The sequence below is a fragment of the Pseudophryne corroboree genome, chromosome 12 (assembly GCF_028390025.1).
Source record: "Pseudophryne corroboree isolate aPseCor3 chromosome 12, aPseCor3.hap2, whole genome shotgun sequence".
NCBI lineage: Eukaryota > Metazoa > Chordata > Amphibia > Anura > Myobatrachidae > Pseudophryne > Pseudophryne corroboree.
Window position 1 is genome coordinate 99,117,055 of NC_086455.1, and position 18,288 is coordinate 99,135,342.

General features: G+C 40.9%; 1 protein-coding gene across 5 annotated transcripts in view; it reads left to right on the forward strand.

The window, feature by feature from the left end:
- Positions 1-18,288, forward strand: part of ARG2 (arginase 2) — a 926,201-nt gene that overhangs the window by 680,172 nt on the left and 227,741 nt on the right. For 3 of the 5 annotated variants that reach the window (XM_063947807.1, XM_063947805.1, XM_063947806.1), the window contains one exon: positions 8,997-10,019. The exons of 1 other annotated variant lie outside the window; for it this stretch is intronic. In XM_063947807.1, the coding sequence (XP_063803877.1) occupies positions 8,997-9,202 (206 nt within the window). In that variant the 3' untranslated portion in view covers positions 9,203-10,019. Of the gene's footprint in view, positions 1-8,996; positions 10,020-18,288 lie in introns of those variants that run through there. One more of the 5 variants, XR_010190474.1, reaches the window with a different exon arrangement.

The window sequence follows — 18,288 nt, forward strand, 5'->3', positions numbered from 1 at the left end:
GGTCCATGGTCGACGGGGAACAGATAATGGAACCAGTTGCCCCGCAGGCGACTGGCGAGATACTTTGTGTTGGGCACACTTTGGGCAAGATGCAATAAACTCCATGACGTCCTTCTTCAGAGTTGGCCACCTATAAGGCCTAGAGATAAACTCAAGGGTTTTCTGAATGCCTGTATGTCCGGCAAAACGGGAAGCATGGGCCCAATGCATGAGCTTCTTCCTTAACACCGGCTTCACAAAACTTTTCCCTGGTGGGGGCGCAGAGTCCATCCCTACCGTGGAGAATACCAACGGATTAATAATAGGATGCTTGTCTGAAGACTCCGACTCATTTTCTTGCTCCCAAGAGCGGGAAAGGGCATCGGCCTTGCGATTCTGAGAGCCCGGACAGAACTGGAGTTTAAAGTCGAACCTGGAAAAGAAAAGTGCCCATCTGGCCTGACGAGGGTTAAGACATTGTGCGCCTTTCAGATATAAAAGATTCTTGTGGTCGGTAAGTATAGTGATTGAATGAGAAGCTCCCTCCAACAGATATCTCCACTCCTCTAGAGCGAGCTTGATGGCTAGCAACTCCTGATCGCCAATGGCATAGTTGCGCTCAACTGGGGAGAGCTTCCGGGAGAAGAAACTGCAAGGATGTAGATGACCATCTTTAGCCCTCTGGGATAACACCGCTCCTACTCCAACGGAGGAGGCATCCACCTCAAGGATGAAAGGAGAGTCAATGTCGGGCTGTTTCAGAACCGGTGCAGAGATGAACCGTTGCTTTAATAGATGAAAGGCTTGAGTAGCTTCTTCAGACCACTTAGACGGATTAGCACCCTTCTTGGTCAACGCAGTGATAGGCGCCACAATGGTGGAAAAGTCTCGTATAAATTTTCTGTAGTAATTGGCGAATCCTAAAAACCTCTGGTCCCCTTTGAGGGTTAAGGGTATCGGCCAATTCTGGATTGCTTTTAGTTTCTCAGGATCCATCTCTAGTCCGGAACCGGACACAATGTAACCTAGAAACGGAATGGATTTGACTTCAAAAACACATTTCTCTAATTTGCAATAGAGATGATTGACACAGAGACGGGACAGAACCTCCTTTACCCAGAAACGATGTTCCTCTAGATTATTGGCAAAGATAAGGATATCTAGATAAACCACGACATAGCGGTATAAGATGTCTCTGAAGATCTCATTCACGAAATGCTGGAAGACAGCTGGAGCGTTGCTCAATCCAAAGGGCATAACGAGGTACTCATAATGTCCATCACGGGTGTTAAAGGCGGTCTTCCACTCGTCACCCTCTCGGATCCGGATGATATTGTAGGCACCCCTCAAATCCAACTTTGTAAAGATGGTTGCTCCGCTAACTCTATCGAAGAGCTCTGTAATCAAGGGTAAAGGATATCGGTTCTTGACGGTAATGTCGTTCAAACCTCTGTAGTCGATGCACGGCCGCAGGCCACCGTCTTTCTTCTTAACGAAAAAGAAACCTGCGCCAGCTGGGGAAGAAGAAGGTCGAATAAAACCCTTTGCCAGGTTCTCTTTGATGTACTCCTCCATGGAATGTGTCTCTGGTAAGGACAACGGATAAGTTCGGCCTCGAGGTGGAACCTTCCCTGGGATGAGATCAATTGGACAGTCCCATTCTCTATGAGGAGGAAGGATATCAGCAGAAGCCTTACTGAACACGTCCGTGTAGTCTTGATATGGAGGAGGTGGAACATCAGACGACCTGGGGGAGGAAGAACAAACAGGAAGCACTTTGGACAAACAGGTCTCAGCACAGGAGGAACCCCATGCTAATATTTGCGTAGTCGTCCAGTCAATCGATGGATTGTGGAGACAAAGCCATGGAAGGCCCAAAACCACTGGATGTGTGGCTCTTGGAATCACTAAAAAAGAAATAAATTCTGAATGAAGAACTCCTACTCTCAGACGAACTGGTAGAGTCCTTAGAGAAATAACTGTGTCAAAAATCTTACTGCCATCCACGGCAGTCAAGGAAATGGACGAGGAAAGTCTCTCGGTGGGTAGGGACCACCGTTTAACATATGCTTCAGTTATGAAATTCCCAGCTGCTCCGGAATCTAGGAGGGCAATGACGTTCCTATAACGTTGAGCAATTTGAAGCGAGACTGGGAGATTACAATCATGAGGAGATAGAGAGGAGATCATTACTCCTAGCCGGCCCTCTCCTTGGCGAGCTAGGATTTGAAGTTTCCCGGACGTTTGGGACAGGCATTGATTGCATGAGACGGAGCTGCACAGTAAAGACAAAGGGACTTGGAAAGACGTCTTCGACGCTCAGCAGGAGATAGACGGGAATGACCAATTTGCATGGGCTCATCTTTGGATGGAGACGGTTGACGAGGAGGAGGAGCAGAAGACTTTGGAATAGATGACCTTCCCCGCTCAGTTGCTCTTTCTCTGAACCGTATATCAACTTTAGTGCATAGAGATATTAGCTCATCAAACTTAGAGGGCAAGTCTCTGGTAGCTAATTCATCCTTGATGCGTTCTGATAAGCCATGCCAGAATGCAGCATACAGGGCTTCGTCGTTCCATGCCAGTTCGGACGCCAGGATCTTGAACTGTATTAGGTACTGTCCCACAGTACGCGTTCCTTCGCGAAAACGGAGAATCTCAGAAGAAGCTGAAGTTATTCGGCCTGGCTCGTCGAAGATGCGCCTGAATGTTGTTACAAAGTCAGTATAGGAGGACAGCAGGGTGTCGGACTTCTCCCATAAAGGTGATGCCCAATCGAGGGCTGAGCCACTGAGGAGGGAAATAATATAGGCAATTTTAGTACGGTCACTGGGAAAACTGCCGGGTTGTAGCTCAAAGTGAATTTCACATTGGTTGGGAAATCCCCTGCAGAATCTTGGAGATCCATCAAATTTTGCTGGCGTTGGAAGATGAAGACGTGGAGCTGAAGTGGGTAAGGTGGGTGGAGTTACAACTGGTGTCACCGTGGTGGATGCACCGGACGCGCCAGATCCACGGAGGGTCGTTTGGATCCCATCCAGCCGAGTAGAGAGATCCTGGAGACAGCGGATGATGTGGCCTTGTGCAGCCTCCTGATGTTTGAGTCTGGCTGCTAGTTCTTGCATCGGCCTGGCCGCTTGATCCTGGTCTCCGGCTGGATTCATTTGGTCAGTGCTTACTGTCACAACTGAGGGCCTGAGCTGACAGGAGGAAGCCTCAGTTGTAGGGGCTGAGATGTAGTGGAACCTGGGAGGTTGAATCAGACCCCTGGACATGTAAGGAACACGTAAGAAAGTCGCCCGAAGGCGTGACCAAGACAACCAGAGTAAAAGTCAATAATGATTTATTAAGATGACTCCATGTATCACAGCAGTGGTAAAAGAATAATGCAATAAGCAATAACGTAAAACACAGTTCCTGGATACTACGGGTTGGCAATGGCCACAGGGCTCTGGTAGCAATAGGTACAGTTCTTAATGTCCTTGAGATGGAAAGTCCTTACCAGGCCCGGACGTAGTAGTGAGAATAGCCAAGGAACACGCCAGCTGATGTTAGCAGTAAGCTGGTACGTTGTAGTTGGATTAGCTGCTGTGGATACTGGTTGGAACCAGTCAGGTGTTAACACGGAGTGGATGCTGGATGGAACCAGCCAAATGGTAGTATGAAGCTTGAGAGCGAAGAAATACTGGTACCGGTGGTTTGAGGAAATCTGCTGGGCAGCACCGGCACTTTAAGAAATGCTGATCACTGCTGGAAGCTACTGCTGGAAGCAGATGATTCTGTAATAGGAAACTGGAGTAGTCACAGAGGACTGCAGAGTCAGGCTGCACCGCAGGATGGTAAGCTGGTGCGGTTCTCTAAGTGGAGGCTAGAGACGGGAGCTGGAAACCTGGAAAAACAACCACAGGAGAGAGAGACTGGAAACAAGGTTTGACAACCAAAGCACTGACGATTTCCTGGCCCAGGCACAGGATACTTATACCTGCAGCAAGGCAGGCATTGGCTGGGCAATTATGCAGATTCCAGAGGCAGTGGATTGGTGGAAACTGAGGCATGTGATTGAACCAACATGGCTGCGCCCATGCTAGCACCTGGAGGGAAAGTTAGTTTGAAAAACCCTGTGGAGATTTAGCAGTAATGGCGGCGGAGGCCGCGGAGGGCAGGAGACGCCACACTGGCAATTTGCATACTGGAACCACTTGGATGACAGCGGGAGCCGCGGCAGGCGTGAGGCGTCACACTGAAGAGTCGGTATGCTGGAAACACAGGAACAGCGGCGGAGGCCGCAGAGGGCCGGAGACGCCATTCTGACATTCAACATGAAGCAGCGGTGACAGCGCTTTAAAGTGACAGGAGGGAGATTTAACGTGTGGACATCAGGAACACAGGTGAGATCCGGCCCTGGAACGCTCAGACAGTCCCAGAAGACATCTGAATAGTAAGTAATGGCGTCCAGATACCCGGATCGTGACACTCCCATTATACGCAGAAACAAGTCCTGTCCACCCGTCCAAAGGACGAACAGGTTGTCTATGTACCTAGCGTATATCATTATGTGCTGGGAAATTGTGGCATTAATAAAAAACAAAGATTTCTCCACTGTGTACATAAATATATTGGCGTATGAATGCGCTATGTTGCTGCCCATGGCGCAGACTGATTGCTGCTGATAAAACTGGCCGTTAAATAAGAAATAATTCCATTATAATTTAATTCCAACAACCTCAGGAACAGTTCTTGGTCCATCGACTCCATTTTTTTCTTGTACTAAGAATTAGAATTCCCTCATGGCTTCCAATCCCTGTTGGTGTTGGATACTCAAATATAAATTACATACATCCAGTACACACAGGATGGTGCCTGGTGGGATGTCTTTCACAGTGAAGAGTCGTGACAAAAAACTGGTGGTGTCCTTGATAAATGTTGGCTGCTTTACCACCAGTGGTTGTAAGATGGTGTCGAGCAGCTGGGAGATAGGCCGATAGAGGGATTTTCTGGATGAAATAATGGGCCTACCTGGGGACTTCACAAGATCCTTATGTATTTTCGGCACTGTAAATAAAATTGGTGCCACTGGATGTTTTTGTATCACAGCCTCATATAATTTGGTGGACAACAATCCCTCCTTGCTCGCCTTTGTGAGGATACCATCTAGTTCTTTCTAGCAGTTGACAGTAGGGTCTTGTGAGAGTTTTCATAGGTGGCGGGATCAGCCAATTGTCTGTAAATCTCATCAATATAATCAGATAGATCTTGCACAACCATATATCTATATATATATATATAAACCTAAAAATCAGGCTAATTAGTCATTGGGGAGAGTGTTGGTCCAAGTACGCTATATATATATATATATAGCTATATATATATATATATATATATATATACACATACGGTTGAGAGACCAATACAGGAGGCACCTGGGTATATATGCTTGGTTGGAGTGAGTGCCGGCTGCTACATATATATATCTGCGTACCGGATGAGGAATTTTTTATTATGCACATCAGATATTGTTGCTTCAGTCTTCAATCTGTTGTTCCCAACATAAGGGGTCTATAGACAGTAAACATAAAAGACACCTCTTATGGTGCAGTATTGTTGTGTCAGTTATAAAGGTATTATTCACCTCTAAAGGTAATGGTGGTCATTCCGAGTTGTTCGCTCGCAAGCTGCTTTTAGCAGCTTTGCACACGCTAAGCCGCCGCCTACTGGGAGTGAATCTTAGCATAGAAGATTTGCGAATGAAAGATTAGCAGATTTGCGAATAGACAGTTCTTAGCAGTTTCTGAGTAGCTCGAGACTTACTCTGCCACTGCGATCAGTTCAGTCAGTTTCGTTCCTGGTTTGATGTCACAAACACACCCAGCGTTCGCCCAGACACTCCCCCGTTTCTCCAGTCACTCCCGCGTTTTTCCCAGAAACGGTAGCGTTTTTTCACACACTCCCATAAAACGGACAGTTTCCGCCCAGAAACACCCACTTCCTGTCAATCACACTAGGATCACAAGAACGAAGAAAAAATCTCGTAATGCCGTGAGTAAAATACCAAACTTCTTAGCAAATGTACTTGGCGCAGTCGCAGTGCGAACATTGCGCATGCGCAATTAGCGGAAAATCGCTGCGATGCGAAGAAAATTACCGAGCGAACAACTCGGAATGAGGGCCCATATGCATACCAGAAGATTGGGGTAAGACAGCAATTCACAAAGGGTCTTTGTCCTCCACTATTCACACTACAGCAGGATATCTGCCATCTCCGTCACTCTCCGCTCCGTTCTCCTCCTGTCTCTGAACGACAAACAGAGTCTCCGGGTACTTCCGGCCTCCCTGGCATCACCGGCGCATCACACCCTAGCCACACAAATATACTGTATGTGTGTATATATATATATATATATATATATATATATTGGCAAAAAGAACTACGGCACTCCAATTTTTCATTAACGTTTTTTAGTGAGAAAATGACATTACATCTAAGTCATGTGGCTGACATTTCGGAGCCACTAAGGCCCCTTTCTCAAAGCTGACAAAAGATACTGTATATCCACAAAACAAGTAACAAAAAACTTACCTAAATAGGTGAGGACCATTACCAGCAGTGGGAGCCGGGTCCCGATTGCGTCTTCCGTGACTTCCGGTCATGGGCGTCACTTCCGATTATGTTAGCCCACAGTTGCTGGTTTCTCCATGGCAACGCATCATTTGTTGCCAGGTTACTGCACACAGGTCGCTGAACAGTCTCCCTGGCCCCGCCCCCTCTGCAGGCAAGGGAACAGCACAATGCAATATGAGACAGACTGATAGATAGCACTGACATATTTACTAAAGTATGATATCAATATAAACATGATACTCAATCTCTATATATATGTACTGTGCCCTAACAGTGCCTCATAGCCTAGAGGCATGACATACATGCGAAACTACAGCCAATGTAATTTTAACAAATAACTACTAGCCTCAACAGTGCCTAGTAATAAGGGAGCTTAGGACAATGCAGTTATTTTCCAGTCCATAAACGACCCAGCAGTCACTTATAGGAAGGCATTCCAATTTTGCCGTTCATTGAGACCCACTGGATGACCAGTGTTTAAGTAGTGTATCCATTTAATCTCACAACGCAACAGTTTCCCATTGTGGTCTCCTCCACGCTATGATGGTGGAATATGGTCAATCAGCATATGTTTTAATGATGATAGTGCATGTGCAGACCTTAAGAAGTGACGAGCTACCGGTTGATCGGTGGTTCCACTGGAGATAGCTTTACTGAGTGAAGAACTGTGTAATGCCATACGCTCACAAGCCGTCCTAATGGTTTTTCCAACATAATATAAATTACACGGACAGATGAAAATGTACATCACATGCGTGGTAATGGCCGCTGCTGCTGGCAATGGCCCTCACCTATTTAGGTACATTTTTTGTTACTTGCTCTGTGAGTACATATTTTTTCAGCTTTGAGAAAGGGGCCATAGTGACTCCTAAATGCCAGCCACATGACTTAGATGTAATGTAATTTTTTCACTAAAAAACGTTTATGAAAAACTGGAGTGCTGCAGTTAATTTGCCAAACTACATCTACTGTTTACTAAAGTCACCCAGCAGAAATGAATAAAACAGTACAGCCAGCCTTACTTGCTCAGGCTGCTGTAATAGAGGCACAGGTGAGCGAGAGCCTCTGCCTTCACACTGCCAAGGACGTCTTCCTTTTTCCCTGCACTGTGCAGCCTGCATGCTCAGCCAATGACTGATCCGCAGGCTGCTACTTCACACACTATTGGACAGCGGAGCCATCGCTCAGCTGCCCTGTACTTGTGTCTGCTATGCAGCATCGGCGGCTGGCAGCTGCTAGTTTGCCTGTCAGTGCTGCGGGATGGCGGATCTGCAGATCGGATAAGTAAGAAAGATCCGATCTGTGGCGGATGGCGGGGGCCCTTTTAGAAATGAGGGCCTGGTGTACGTACCCCCAGCCCCCCCCCCTTCCCTTAATCCGGCTCTGCTAATATGGTATCTTTAGGAGTATAAATTATTAGCCTTATTAGATGGATGAAATTATGCTGGCTTTTATGGGTACTGCATACCAAGTAGACCCTACTCATTTCTCCTTTAGGGGTAGAAAGCGTAGACCGTATATGGACTTTTATTTTTCATGTCAGGTATGGAAATATTACACGATTATAATAGTGCATCCCACTTGATGTGGGGAAATGAATTAAAGTTCAACAATGATGAAATAGTAAGGACTAATGGAATACGTTCTACAAATAATAGTTGAGATTCCATTTAGATGTGTAGAATAGGAACATAGACCAGTCAATAGTCAATTCGCTCCATAGGTGTGGTTAAAATATACGTGTCTCAGTAACTTCAACAATGCTTAGACTAAAAGCATCAATAAAATTATCAACCAGGGTGAGATAAGGATCTCCTCCAGCTTCCATGATCATCATTCAAGAATAAACACTGGACATATTGCTATAAATTGATCCATCAATGATAATTTATTTTTCCATTTATTTAAATTCAAAATAAGTAAAATACTTTAGTAGTGATTCCAAAGAAACATGTGACATGCATTTCATGGGAATGCTTCCAAGTTTATCTGGAAGTGCCAAACAATTAGGATCATTTGTATGATTGGTGTTAACAGAACAGCTTAGTAATACAGACTATTTTGTATGTGATTTCCCATAAAATGGCAGCAAGCACAGAGCAACATACAGTATACCAGATTTTTGGAGTAAACAAATATGTTTTTGCATTAAAATGAGCAACATAGTGCAGTTCATTATCTTTAGCATACTGTATTAAACTGTTTTCCTAATGTTTTGTTTATTTAGGATACAAAAAATTCAGATAGCAAATATGTTTTACATTTCTATTTTTGAAAACAAAATATTTTCTTACAATTCGAAGAATGTTTATCTAGAAGCTACTGTGATCTAAATTTTGAAGATACATTTTGAAGATATAGTATTTTATTATAAAATATATTTCTTGCTGTCTTTCAGGGATGTTGTCAGCTCTTGATATGGTAGAAGTTAACCCAATTCTTGGAGCTACCTCCAATGAAGTGAAAGCAACAACCAGTCTAGCAGTAGATGTAATAGCTTCATGTTTTGGTCAGACAAGAGAATGTGCTCTCAGAATAATAGATGAGCTTCCAACACCTAGTGCAACATTTGAATTGGATAACGAAGAGCAAGTAATGATTTAAAGGATGAAGACAACCTCCTTGCAAGTCCGTAGAAGCATAGCACTTAATTATACAGCCGCAATGGTTAACCAATAAATGACATTAGTTCTGACCACTGACTTTAATAAATATAGACTAATTATATAGGCAGGTCAATACGTTTGGACAGAGCTAGAAAAGACTGTATGTATAACAAAGGAACTTATACAAATGACAGCCATGTTTAGTTGATACGTAACAGTTATATACTGAATATTGTGCTTTATTGATAAATTAGATAGTAGGATCGTCTTGATTCTTTTTCAAGGTATCCTGCACAGGTACTGCAAAATATTTGTCTTATTATGCATTATATTTTCTCATACATAATTTGAAGAAAACTATCAATGAAGGCCAATGTGTCTCATTTAGCATGAATCATCAAGTTACAATGCAAGTAGTTTGTTCTTTAAATACTTAAGATGGCCCATTACACAGTACGGATGGTGTAATGGTTAGCATTACTGCCTTGCAGCACTAACGTCATGGGTTTGATTCCCACCATGGCCCTAACTGTGTGGAGTTTGTATGTTCTCCCCATACTTGCGTGGGTTTCCTCTGGGTACTCTGGTTTCATCCCACAATCCAAAAATATACTGGTATGTTAATTTGCTTCTGAAAAAAATAACTCTAGTATGAATGTGTGTGCATATAAATGTTCTAGGGAATATAGATTGTAAGCTCCACTGGGGCAGGGACTGATGTCAATGGCCAAATATTCTCTGTAAAGCGCTGTGGAATATGTGTGCGCTATATAAATAACTGGTAATAAATAAAAAATAATTGTGTAACAAGTGCAGCAATATTGGTCAGTTGTCTCAATATCAATTCTATCATTGTGCAGTCAGAAGATTATCACTATCCTCCTGTGAAATGAGGTTACCATCCAATATTTAAATAATTGATCCATCCAGTCAGCCCAAATTAACTAATATGGAGGGAATAATTGGTCAGCTTTATGTCTCTTTTTAAATTTTTGTAACTTTTTACAATGTTTTATTTATAATGTAAACTCTATTGAAGCTTCAAGACCAGTACATGGACAGTCAAATGATATCACGCTGTAAAAAGAATAATGTAACAGTTTTCTTACTTATTGAAAATAATGCATCAATTTAATATGGCAATGCTATTTCTCTCTGCCTTTCTCATACAATGTATGGTGACTGTCTTGCTGAAAGCATACCAGATAAAAAGAAAAGTTCTAACGTTGTATTATTCAGACCCAGCTCATCAAACAATGCACTTTTATATAGTTTTCAAATAACAGAATTGCAGTGACATAAACACTCGGATTAGCATTGAAAATTTCAATGTTAATTATCAATGTAATATAATATCTACAGTATTGTAAATGTAAGACAAATAATACTGTGCAGGAATCTATCTACAAATTTTGCTACTTGTTTAATCATTATATAGTTGCCTGATGAAAAATGGTGCATTTTTAATTTGACTGAAGCATCAAAGCTGCTTTTATACACTGAAAACAGATGTTTGGAGGGGTTGGGTATGTTTTACCACCTTAGATTTGGGTGGGTTATATTGTTTTTGTGCATGGCAAATGTTGGCTGCTTACAGTGGCAAACGCAGAATTTCTAGAGGGGGGTTTCCAAATGCAATCCACAATCTCCCACTCTGCAGAACATTGGAGCAAGAGCGGGAGTCTGGGGGAGTGGTAGAAAAATCCAGTAATGACCCTGGACATTTATGTAAACAATGGTCTTTTTATGTACTGCATACTGTGTTAAATACAGTATTAATATTAAATACTATACATTGTCTATAGTATTGGCTGTATCGAACATATTTAAATCATATTATTATTATTATTATTATTATTATACTTTATTTATATGGCACCACAAGGGTTCCGAAATGCCCAATTACAGAGTACATATAAATAAGATAAGTGGTCAGGAAAAGGTTAAGCATACCATAGGAAATAAATACATAAACCTAATAGAACCAGTACTGCACCCCCTAAGCACACATTCTCCCACCTCATGATAAGGCTCCTGTCTCTTATTCCTGGTAGCTACTATCTGGTCCAGTACACTGATTCTCAGATCCAAACACACAGAAAACTTGGTAGAAGAAGTTGCCACACTGGGCATATGCAGCAGCTGTGCTCAGTCCATTAAACTGCATAATATGTTAGCAGTTCTAGTAATCAAATTATATACCATTGATATTGTCATAATTTTAGCCACTTGCCAAGAGGATGGGGGTTTCCTTGCAACCGGAAACCCCCCCTGCATTTGCCTATGCTTAATACTGCAATTTAAATTTCAGTTTGAACAGACCCCACTCAAATCAATCTCTCTCTGCACCAGTGGCGTAAGTTCGTCCCAGTTGCCCAGAGTCAAGATAAATATTGGTGCCCCCCTATTTCCTATATCAAGATAAATATGTGTGTGTGTGTGTGTGTGTGTGTGCGTGCGTGCGTGTGTGTGCGTGCGTGCGTCCATGTGTGTGTGTGTAAAAAAATGTATATACAGGTTGAGTATCCCATATCCAAATATTCCGAAATACGGAATATTCCGAAATACGGACTTTTTCGAGCGAGAGTGAGATAGTGAAACTTTTGTTTTCTGATGGCTCAATGTACACAACTTTGTTTAATACACAAAGTTATTAAAAATATTGTATTAAATGACCTTCAGGCTGTGTGTATAAAGTGTATATGAAACATAAATAAATTGTGTGAATGTACACACACTTTGTTTAATGCACAAAGTTATAAAAAATATTGGCTAAAATTACCTTCAGGCTGTGTGTATAAGGTGTATATGTAACATAAATGCATTCTGTGCTTAGATATAGGTACCATCGCCATGATATCTCATTATGGTATGCAATTATTCCAAAATATGGAAAAATCCCATATCCAAAATACCTCTGGTCCCAAGCATTTTGGATAAGGGATACTCAACCTGTACTATATTTATACATTTAATTGTTTTATTTTAAAACACACACTCCTTAGCGGTCATAACCAGGATTAGAACCCATGACTTGTTACACTAACAGCAGACACTTTACTGATGGAGCTATTTGCTCCTGTAGAGGAAGCATGAGAATTCTAACTATGTGAAGTTACGTGTAATTGTAAGAGAAGTAACTTCATATAGTTAAAATTCTCACATTTCCTATACAGGAGCAAACCGCTTTATCAGTAAGGTGTCTGTTTCCAGTGTAATAGGTTGTGGTTTCTAATCCTGGGTATGACACTTGTAAAATGTGTATATTCAGTATAATAAAGAGGGTGTGATTTGTAAGATGCCGGGACCAGTGAGGAAGTTGGCCACTGAAAAGACAGCGGCAGCTATCAATTAACTTAATTCATTGGTGTCACAGAATGGGCGGAGAGGTGTCCCCCTTCAGAGCAGGAGCTCGGCGGCAGATGACTCCATTGCCTCCCAGAGTTCTGCCTCTGCTCTGCACATGTTATATCTGCCCCACCTGTAGTGCAACATGATTTTGCCCAATTGCTAATTTATTTTTGTTTTCTAACTGCTCTGTATAACCCACATTGTTCAAAACTAAGGGTCTAATTCAGACCTGATCGCAACAGCAAAGTTTTTCTCTAATGGGCAACACCATGGTGGTCATTCCAAGTTGATCGCTAGCTGTATTTGTTCGCTGTGCAGCGATGATGCTAAAAAAACGGCACTTCTGCTCATGCGTATGTGGCACAATGCGCACGCGCGACGTACTGTTACAACGAACGATGTAGGGTCTACTCAATGTAGGCATTGAGCTACTCTAAAACTGCACAAAAATTTTACGCTGCCGCTCTGCGATCCTTTCGTTCGCTGTACAAACAAAAAGAGGGTGGTGACACTGCGCTAAAAGAAAGGCAAGTATATCCAGAAATGCTGCTGAAACGAGTGGAGCCACTACCTAACTCCACTAATATAAATTCAAGGAATAAAAAACAGAGTGTCCCCAGCGCAAAAAAAGGATAATAGAAACTAAAAAGACTTTAATTATCCAATAATTGTTTTATTTAATAAAAATAAAGTACTGGCATATATCATGCATTAAAAATAGACTATATGTGAACAACCTATTACCGGTAAACATGGACAAAGACAAACTACAAGCAACATATATTGTGTGTAGTAGTGGTCAGGATACCACAGGATACAGTTCTAGTGGATATACACACTCTATATAGTAGCTACCACAAAAAGAAAAAGGGAGAAAAGCACTTTGTAGCGACTTATTTCCTCTCCTATATTAAATTGATCCCAGTATTTATTGGGAACTCCACATCTGGTGATCTTCAAGGATTTCTATCTAGAAGAATGTCCCATATCTGATGATTCCAGAAAAAAAGGACTGATAATTGTGCACAGTCATAGGTCAATTAGGACCGCAAGGATAATTCCATAAGTCTTAACAGTAGCGACTGTCAATACCTTATAGGGCCTCTCCACAGCAATTCAAGTATATGATGTCCGTGCTGAAGGTATCCCAGAGATGGATCTGATAAGGAGTCCTCCGGCGGATGCCCTTACACGCCGCTCTTAGCGTTAAGCGGCGTTGTATGGGATCGATGTACTCTGCGCTCTACGCGTTTCACCTTAGTCAGGCATCGTCAGGATTGGCAGATGAATCGACCCGTACCCGTTCGTCTCTTTATAGGGACCTCACTTAACTCACGGACTTGTTTCTTCCTCCCCTGTGCATTCAGTCATTGTGTCATTTCCTGGGAGTTTTTATTTCTGTGTTCCGATGCGTTCCACAGCCGAAAAAAACTTCCTGTATATGCGTTCCAAAAGGCGGTTCCTCAAATCCACTAACCTTTTTTCCTTTTCTTTCCCTTGTCTAAGGAACATAAACCTTCTTCTCCTATAACTTCTTTACAATTAACAACAACAACAAAGAACATACAACAGTGCCTTTTAAAATAAATAATAGATAATAAATAAGTAGATAATAATTCGATAATACATGATAAATAAATAGATGATAAATATACCTAAAAAATAGATGATAAATATACCTAAAAGCTTACTAGTGGACAATAAATATTCACGGAAAAAATGTAGGGGTCCATAAACATCAAAATCCCCTATTTTATATTCTATACATCCACTAATTAAAATAATCACTAATAAAAGTAATGATAATGATTCACCTCATCCTAACGTAGAAAGGGTGTAAGATCAAAATCTACATTTAGTCCCTTAGGGGTGAGAGTGCCCATATGATAGATCAATTTAGTCTCTTCTTTAATTAGCTGTTCCTCTAACTTCCCCCCTCGCCAAGGCACAGTGATCTTTTTTAGTCCCACAAATTGTAACATATGCTGGTTACTTTGATGTTTCTCTTTGAAATGTACAGGGAAACTATGATCCCTTTTTCCATTCTTAATGTTACATAGGTGTTCCTGCACTCTAATATGTAGTTTCCGCTTGGTTTGACCTATATATTGAAGTCCACAGGGACAATATAATAAATACACAGTCCCTGTACTGTTACAACTTATTCGGTCTCTAATCTTGTAGTCTGTACCGTTTGCAAAAGATCAAACAGTTTCAATAATTCTAGTAGAATTCATTCTAGTTTTTTTGCAAGCCGTAAATACACCACACCTGGGGAAACCCTTCTTTCCCCCCTCAGTAGGTCTCAATTTGGGGTTATGGTGACTTTTCACCAATGTTGATTTCAACGTGGGTGCTCGCCTGTAAACTATATGTGGTCTTACTGGGAGTAGTTCTTTCAGGACTTCATCAGATCGTAAAATGTGCCAATGTTTTCGAATGCTCTCCTCTATCCTATTGTTCTGGGCTGAGAACGTAGTGATGAATAGAACATCTTTCATAGAATTGGAAGTTTTTTGTTTATATTTAAGAAGTTCAGATCGATCTAAATGTCTAGTAGCTTCCTTTATTTCTAGTAGCTGTTGTTTGTCATACTGTTTATCTTCAAATTTCTGAATAAGATCATCTGCTTGTACGTCAAAAACTACATTTTTTTGAACAATTACGTCTAATACGCCTCCTTTGGCCTCCCGAAATGTTCTTAATCCACATTCTGTGATGATTACTGTTTGCGTTTAAATAGCTATTACTGTCTGTGGGTTTTGTATATGTTTTCGTTTCCAGTTTGTCATTTTCCACATAAATGGTGAAGTCAAGGAAATGTATCGACTCTTCACTGATTGTACTGGTGAATTCTAAATTCACTTCATTATCATTGATTTCTCGTATGAAATCCTCCAAATCACTTTTTGTTCCTTTCCAAACAATAATGATATCGTCTATATATCTAGACCAAAGATGCAATTTATCTTTATACTTCTCATTTGACCATATATTCCGTGTTTCCCATTCAGCTAAAAAGAGATTTGCGTACGAGGGTGCAAATTTCGTACCCATCGCTGTTCCGGTACGTTGAGTATAGAATGAACCATTAAAGTAGAAAAAATTGTGATTAAGGATAAACAAGATTGATTCCATAATGAAATCTATTTGTTCTTGTTTGAGAGTACCTTCTTCCATAATTCTATTTTTAACGTATTGACATCCAATATCATGTTGGATACAGGTGTAGAGAGCCTTTATGTCACAGGTTACCAAAAAGAATCCCTTTTTCCAATGTAGCTCCTGCAGTATATTAAAAACTTGCGTTGTGTCCTTTATGTAACCTTTTTGTTTAACTACTATTGGTTGTAGAAACTTATCTACATAACCGGACAAATTGGCCGTAAGGGATCCCACCCCCGCTACAATTGGGCGTCCTGGGGGGTTATTACTATCCTTATGGACCTTTGGGAGGTGATAGAAAATGGGTTTATTCGGGTTTTTTACATCTAAAAATTCAAACTCCTGTTTATTTAAAACACCCATATTATGACCTTACTTGAGAAGTGTGTTTAGTTCTTCCATGTACTTGATGGTAGGATCTTTCTTGAGGAGTTGGTACGTTGTATCATCCGTGAGTTGTCTAATAGCCTCTTGGTCGTATTTATCTCTATCTTGTATAACGATCCCCCCCCCCCTTATCCGCTGGTTTAATAACGATTGCATCATTATTTCTCAATGTATCAAGTGCCAACTTTTCCTTCTTAGTAAAGTTTATTTATTCTCATAGGTATCTTGACTTCAATACTTTCAATATCGGTTTCCACCAGTTTCTGGAACGTTTTGATCTGTGCGTTCTTACAGTGCTGTGGAAAAAACGTCGATTTTGGTCGAAGTGATGTATGTACAAATGGATCTATTTGTGGAACCTTCTCATTTGACATCACCTGTGTATTGTTACTAAAAAACTTTTTTAGAGTCAGTTTTCTAATAAATTTATGCAAATCAATAAAGGTACTGAATTTATCTAATGTATTGGAAGGTGCATATTTAAGTCCCTTATCTAGGACTTTGGCCTCCATCCTACTGAGTGTGTAGCTACTCAGGTTGAGGATGCTCTTTTGTTCTGTCCTTTTTGTTCTTTCCTTTTTTTGTTTTTGTTGTTGGACCTTGAGACCCCCACGTTTTCCTCGCTTGTATCTGAACTGTATGTTCCTCTTTTCCTTTTTCCCTTCTCCTTCTTGCTGTTCTGTTTCTTCTTGGGTATTGCCCCTTGAACCAAAAGCTGGCTTCCATTGTTTGCCAATTCTAAAAAAGCATCCATATATCTATCGGCCTCTTCTTCATCACTCGCTCCCGAATCTGATACCTGTCTTTGGGTATTTTTTTGAACTAATGTAGATAATTTGTCACTAATTCGACTAATGAGACCCTTAGTGTAGATGTTCAATTCTTCCTCTCCATCTTTCCTTCCTTTATTGAAACTGTTGATGAGATCTCTATTAGACGGGTAATTTCGGTCCTCTACCCCTCTATTTGGTGGATATCTATCTCCCTGTCGGTGGTGGTCTCTTTCTTCTCCCATCTTCCAGTGTTGGTTAATCATCGTTCTTCTTATATGATGATTGTTTTTTTCCCTTTCCTGATGCTGTCTTGATGTACCTGATCTAAGGCGGTCTCTACTAAACCCCTTGGAATTCCCATAGGGTGGTCCATAGTTTCTATCACCACTATTGTATGGTTTAAAATTCTGCTCCCTCTGAGCGTGTGTAGTAAGGCTATTACAGTGTTCTTCCCTCATTGAATGTCGTTCTTCTCTCCAATGGGTTTTGTAATTTGGCATTCTCACTTGTTTCCAATTCCTATAGTCTCTCCTATAATCTTCTGTGTCCCGCATGAACTTCCTTCTCTTTTGATCAATGATCTCCATTTCTAATCTTTTCAATTTGTCTTCTGTGAGAGTCTCTAACTTGATAAAATCATCTAAGTTTTTCAGGGGCTCTAAACGTTTTCTAATAATACTACTCTCTGCTTCAACTTTCTGTAAGGAAATCTTCCTATCTTCTATGATGAGCTTCATAAGCTTATAAGAGCACTCATCCAAGGTTTTGTTCCATTTGTCTACAAAACCCTCATCGTCAGAGTGAAAGGTTGGTTTCTTAATTATACGTAGACCCCTAGGAATCATATTATGTTCTAAATATTTTATCAGGGTCATACTTTCCCACCATTGTTTAATCTCAGTTAGTTCTAATTTCTCAAGTGAGAGATATAGTTCACAGAAGGTCTCTTCCAATACGGGAGTATTGTTAATAATTTTTTTGCCTTTTGTGGCAAAAATTTCTAGATGTTTTGACCTCTCTTCTCTTCTAGTGGTCATTTTGAACAAACAAGAAGGAGGACTAAATATATATACACAAAAACAATTTCCCTTAGTATAACTTGTCTTTACTTAAGCTGCTGTGTCAAGGTAGTAAAAGGTCAATATACAAACAAAAAGAGGGTGGTGACACTGCGCTAAAAGAAAGGCAAGTAAATCCAGAAATGATGCTGAAAGGAGTGGAGCCACTACCTAACTCCACTAATATAAATTCAAGGAATAAAAAACAGAGTGTCCCCAGCGCAAAAAAAGGATAATAGAAACTAAAAAGACTTTAATTATCCAATAATTTTTTATTTAATAAAAATAAAGTACTGGCATATATCATGCATTAAAAATAGACTATATGTGAACAACCTATTACCGGTAAA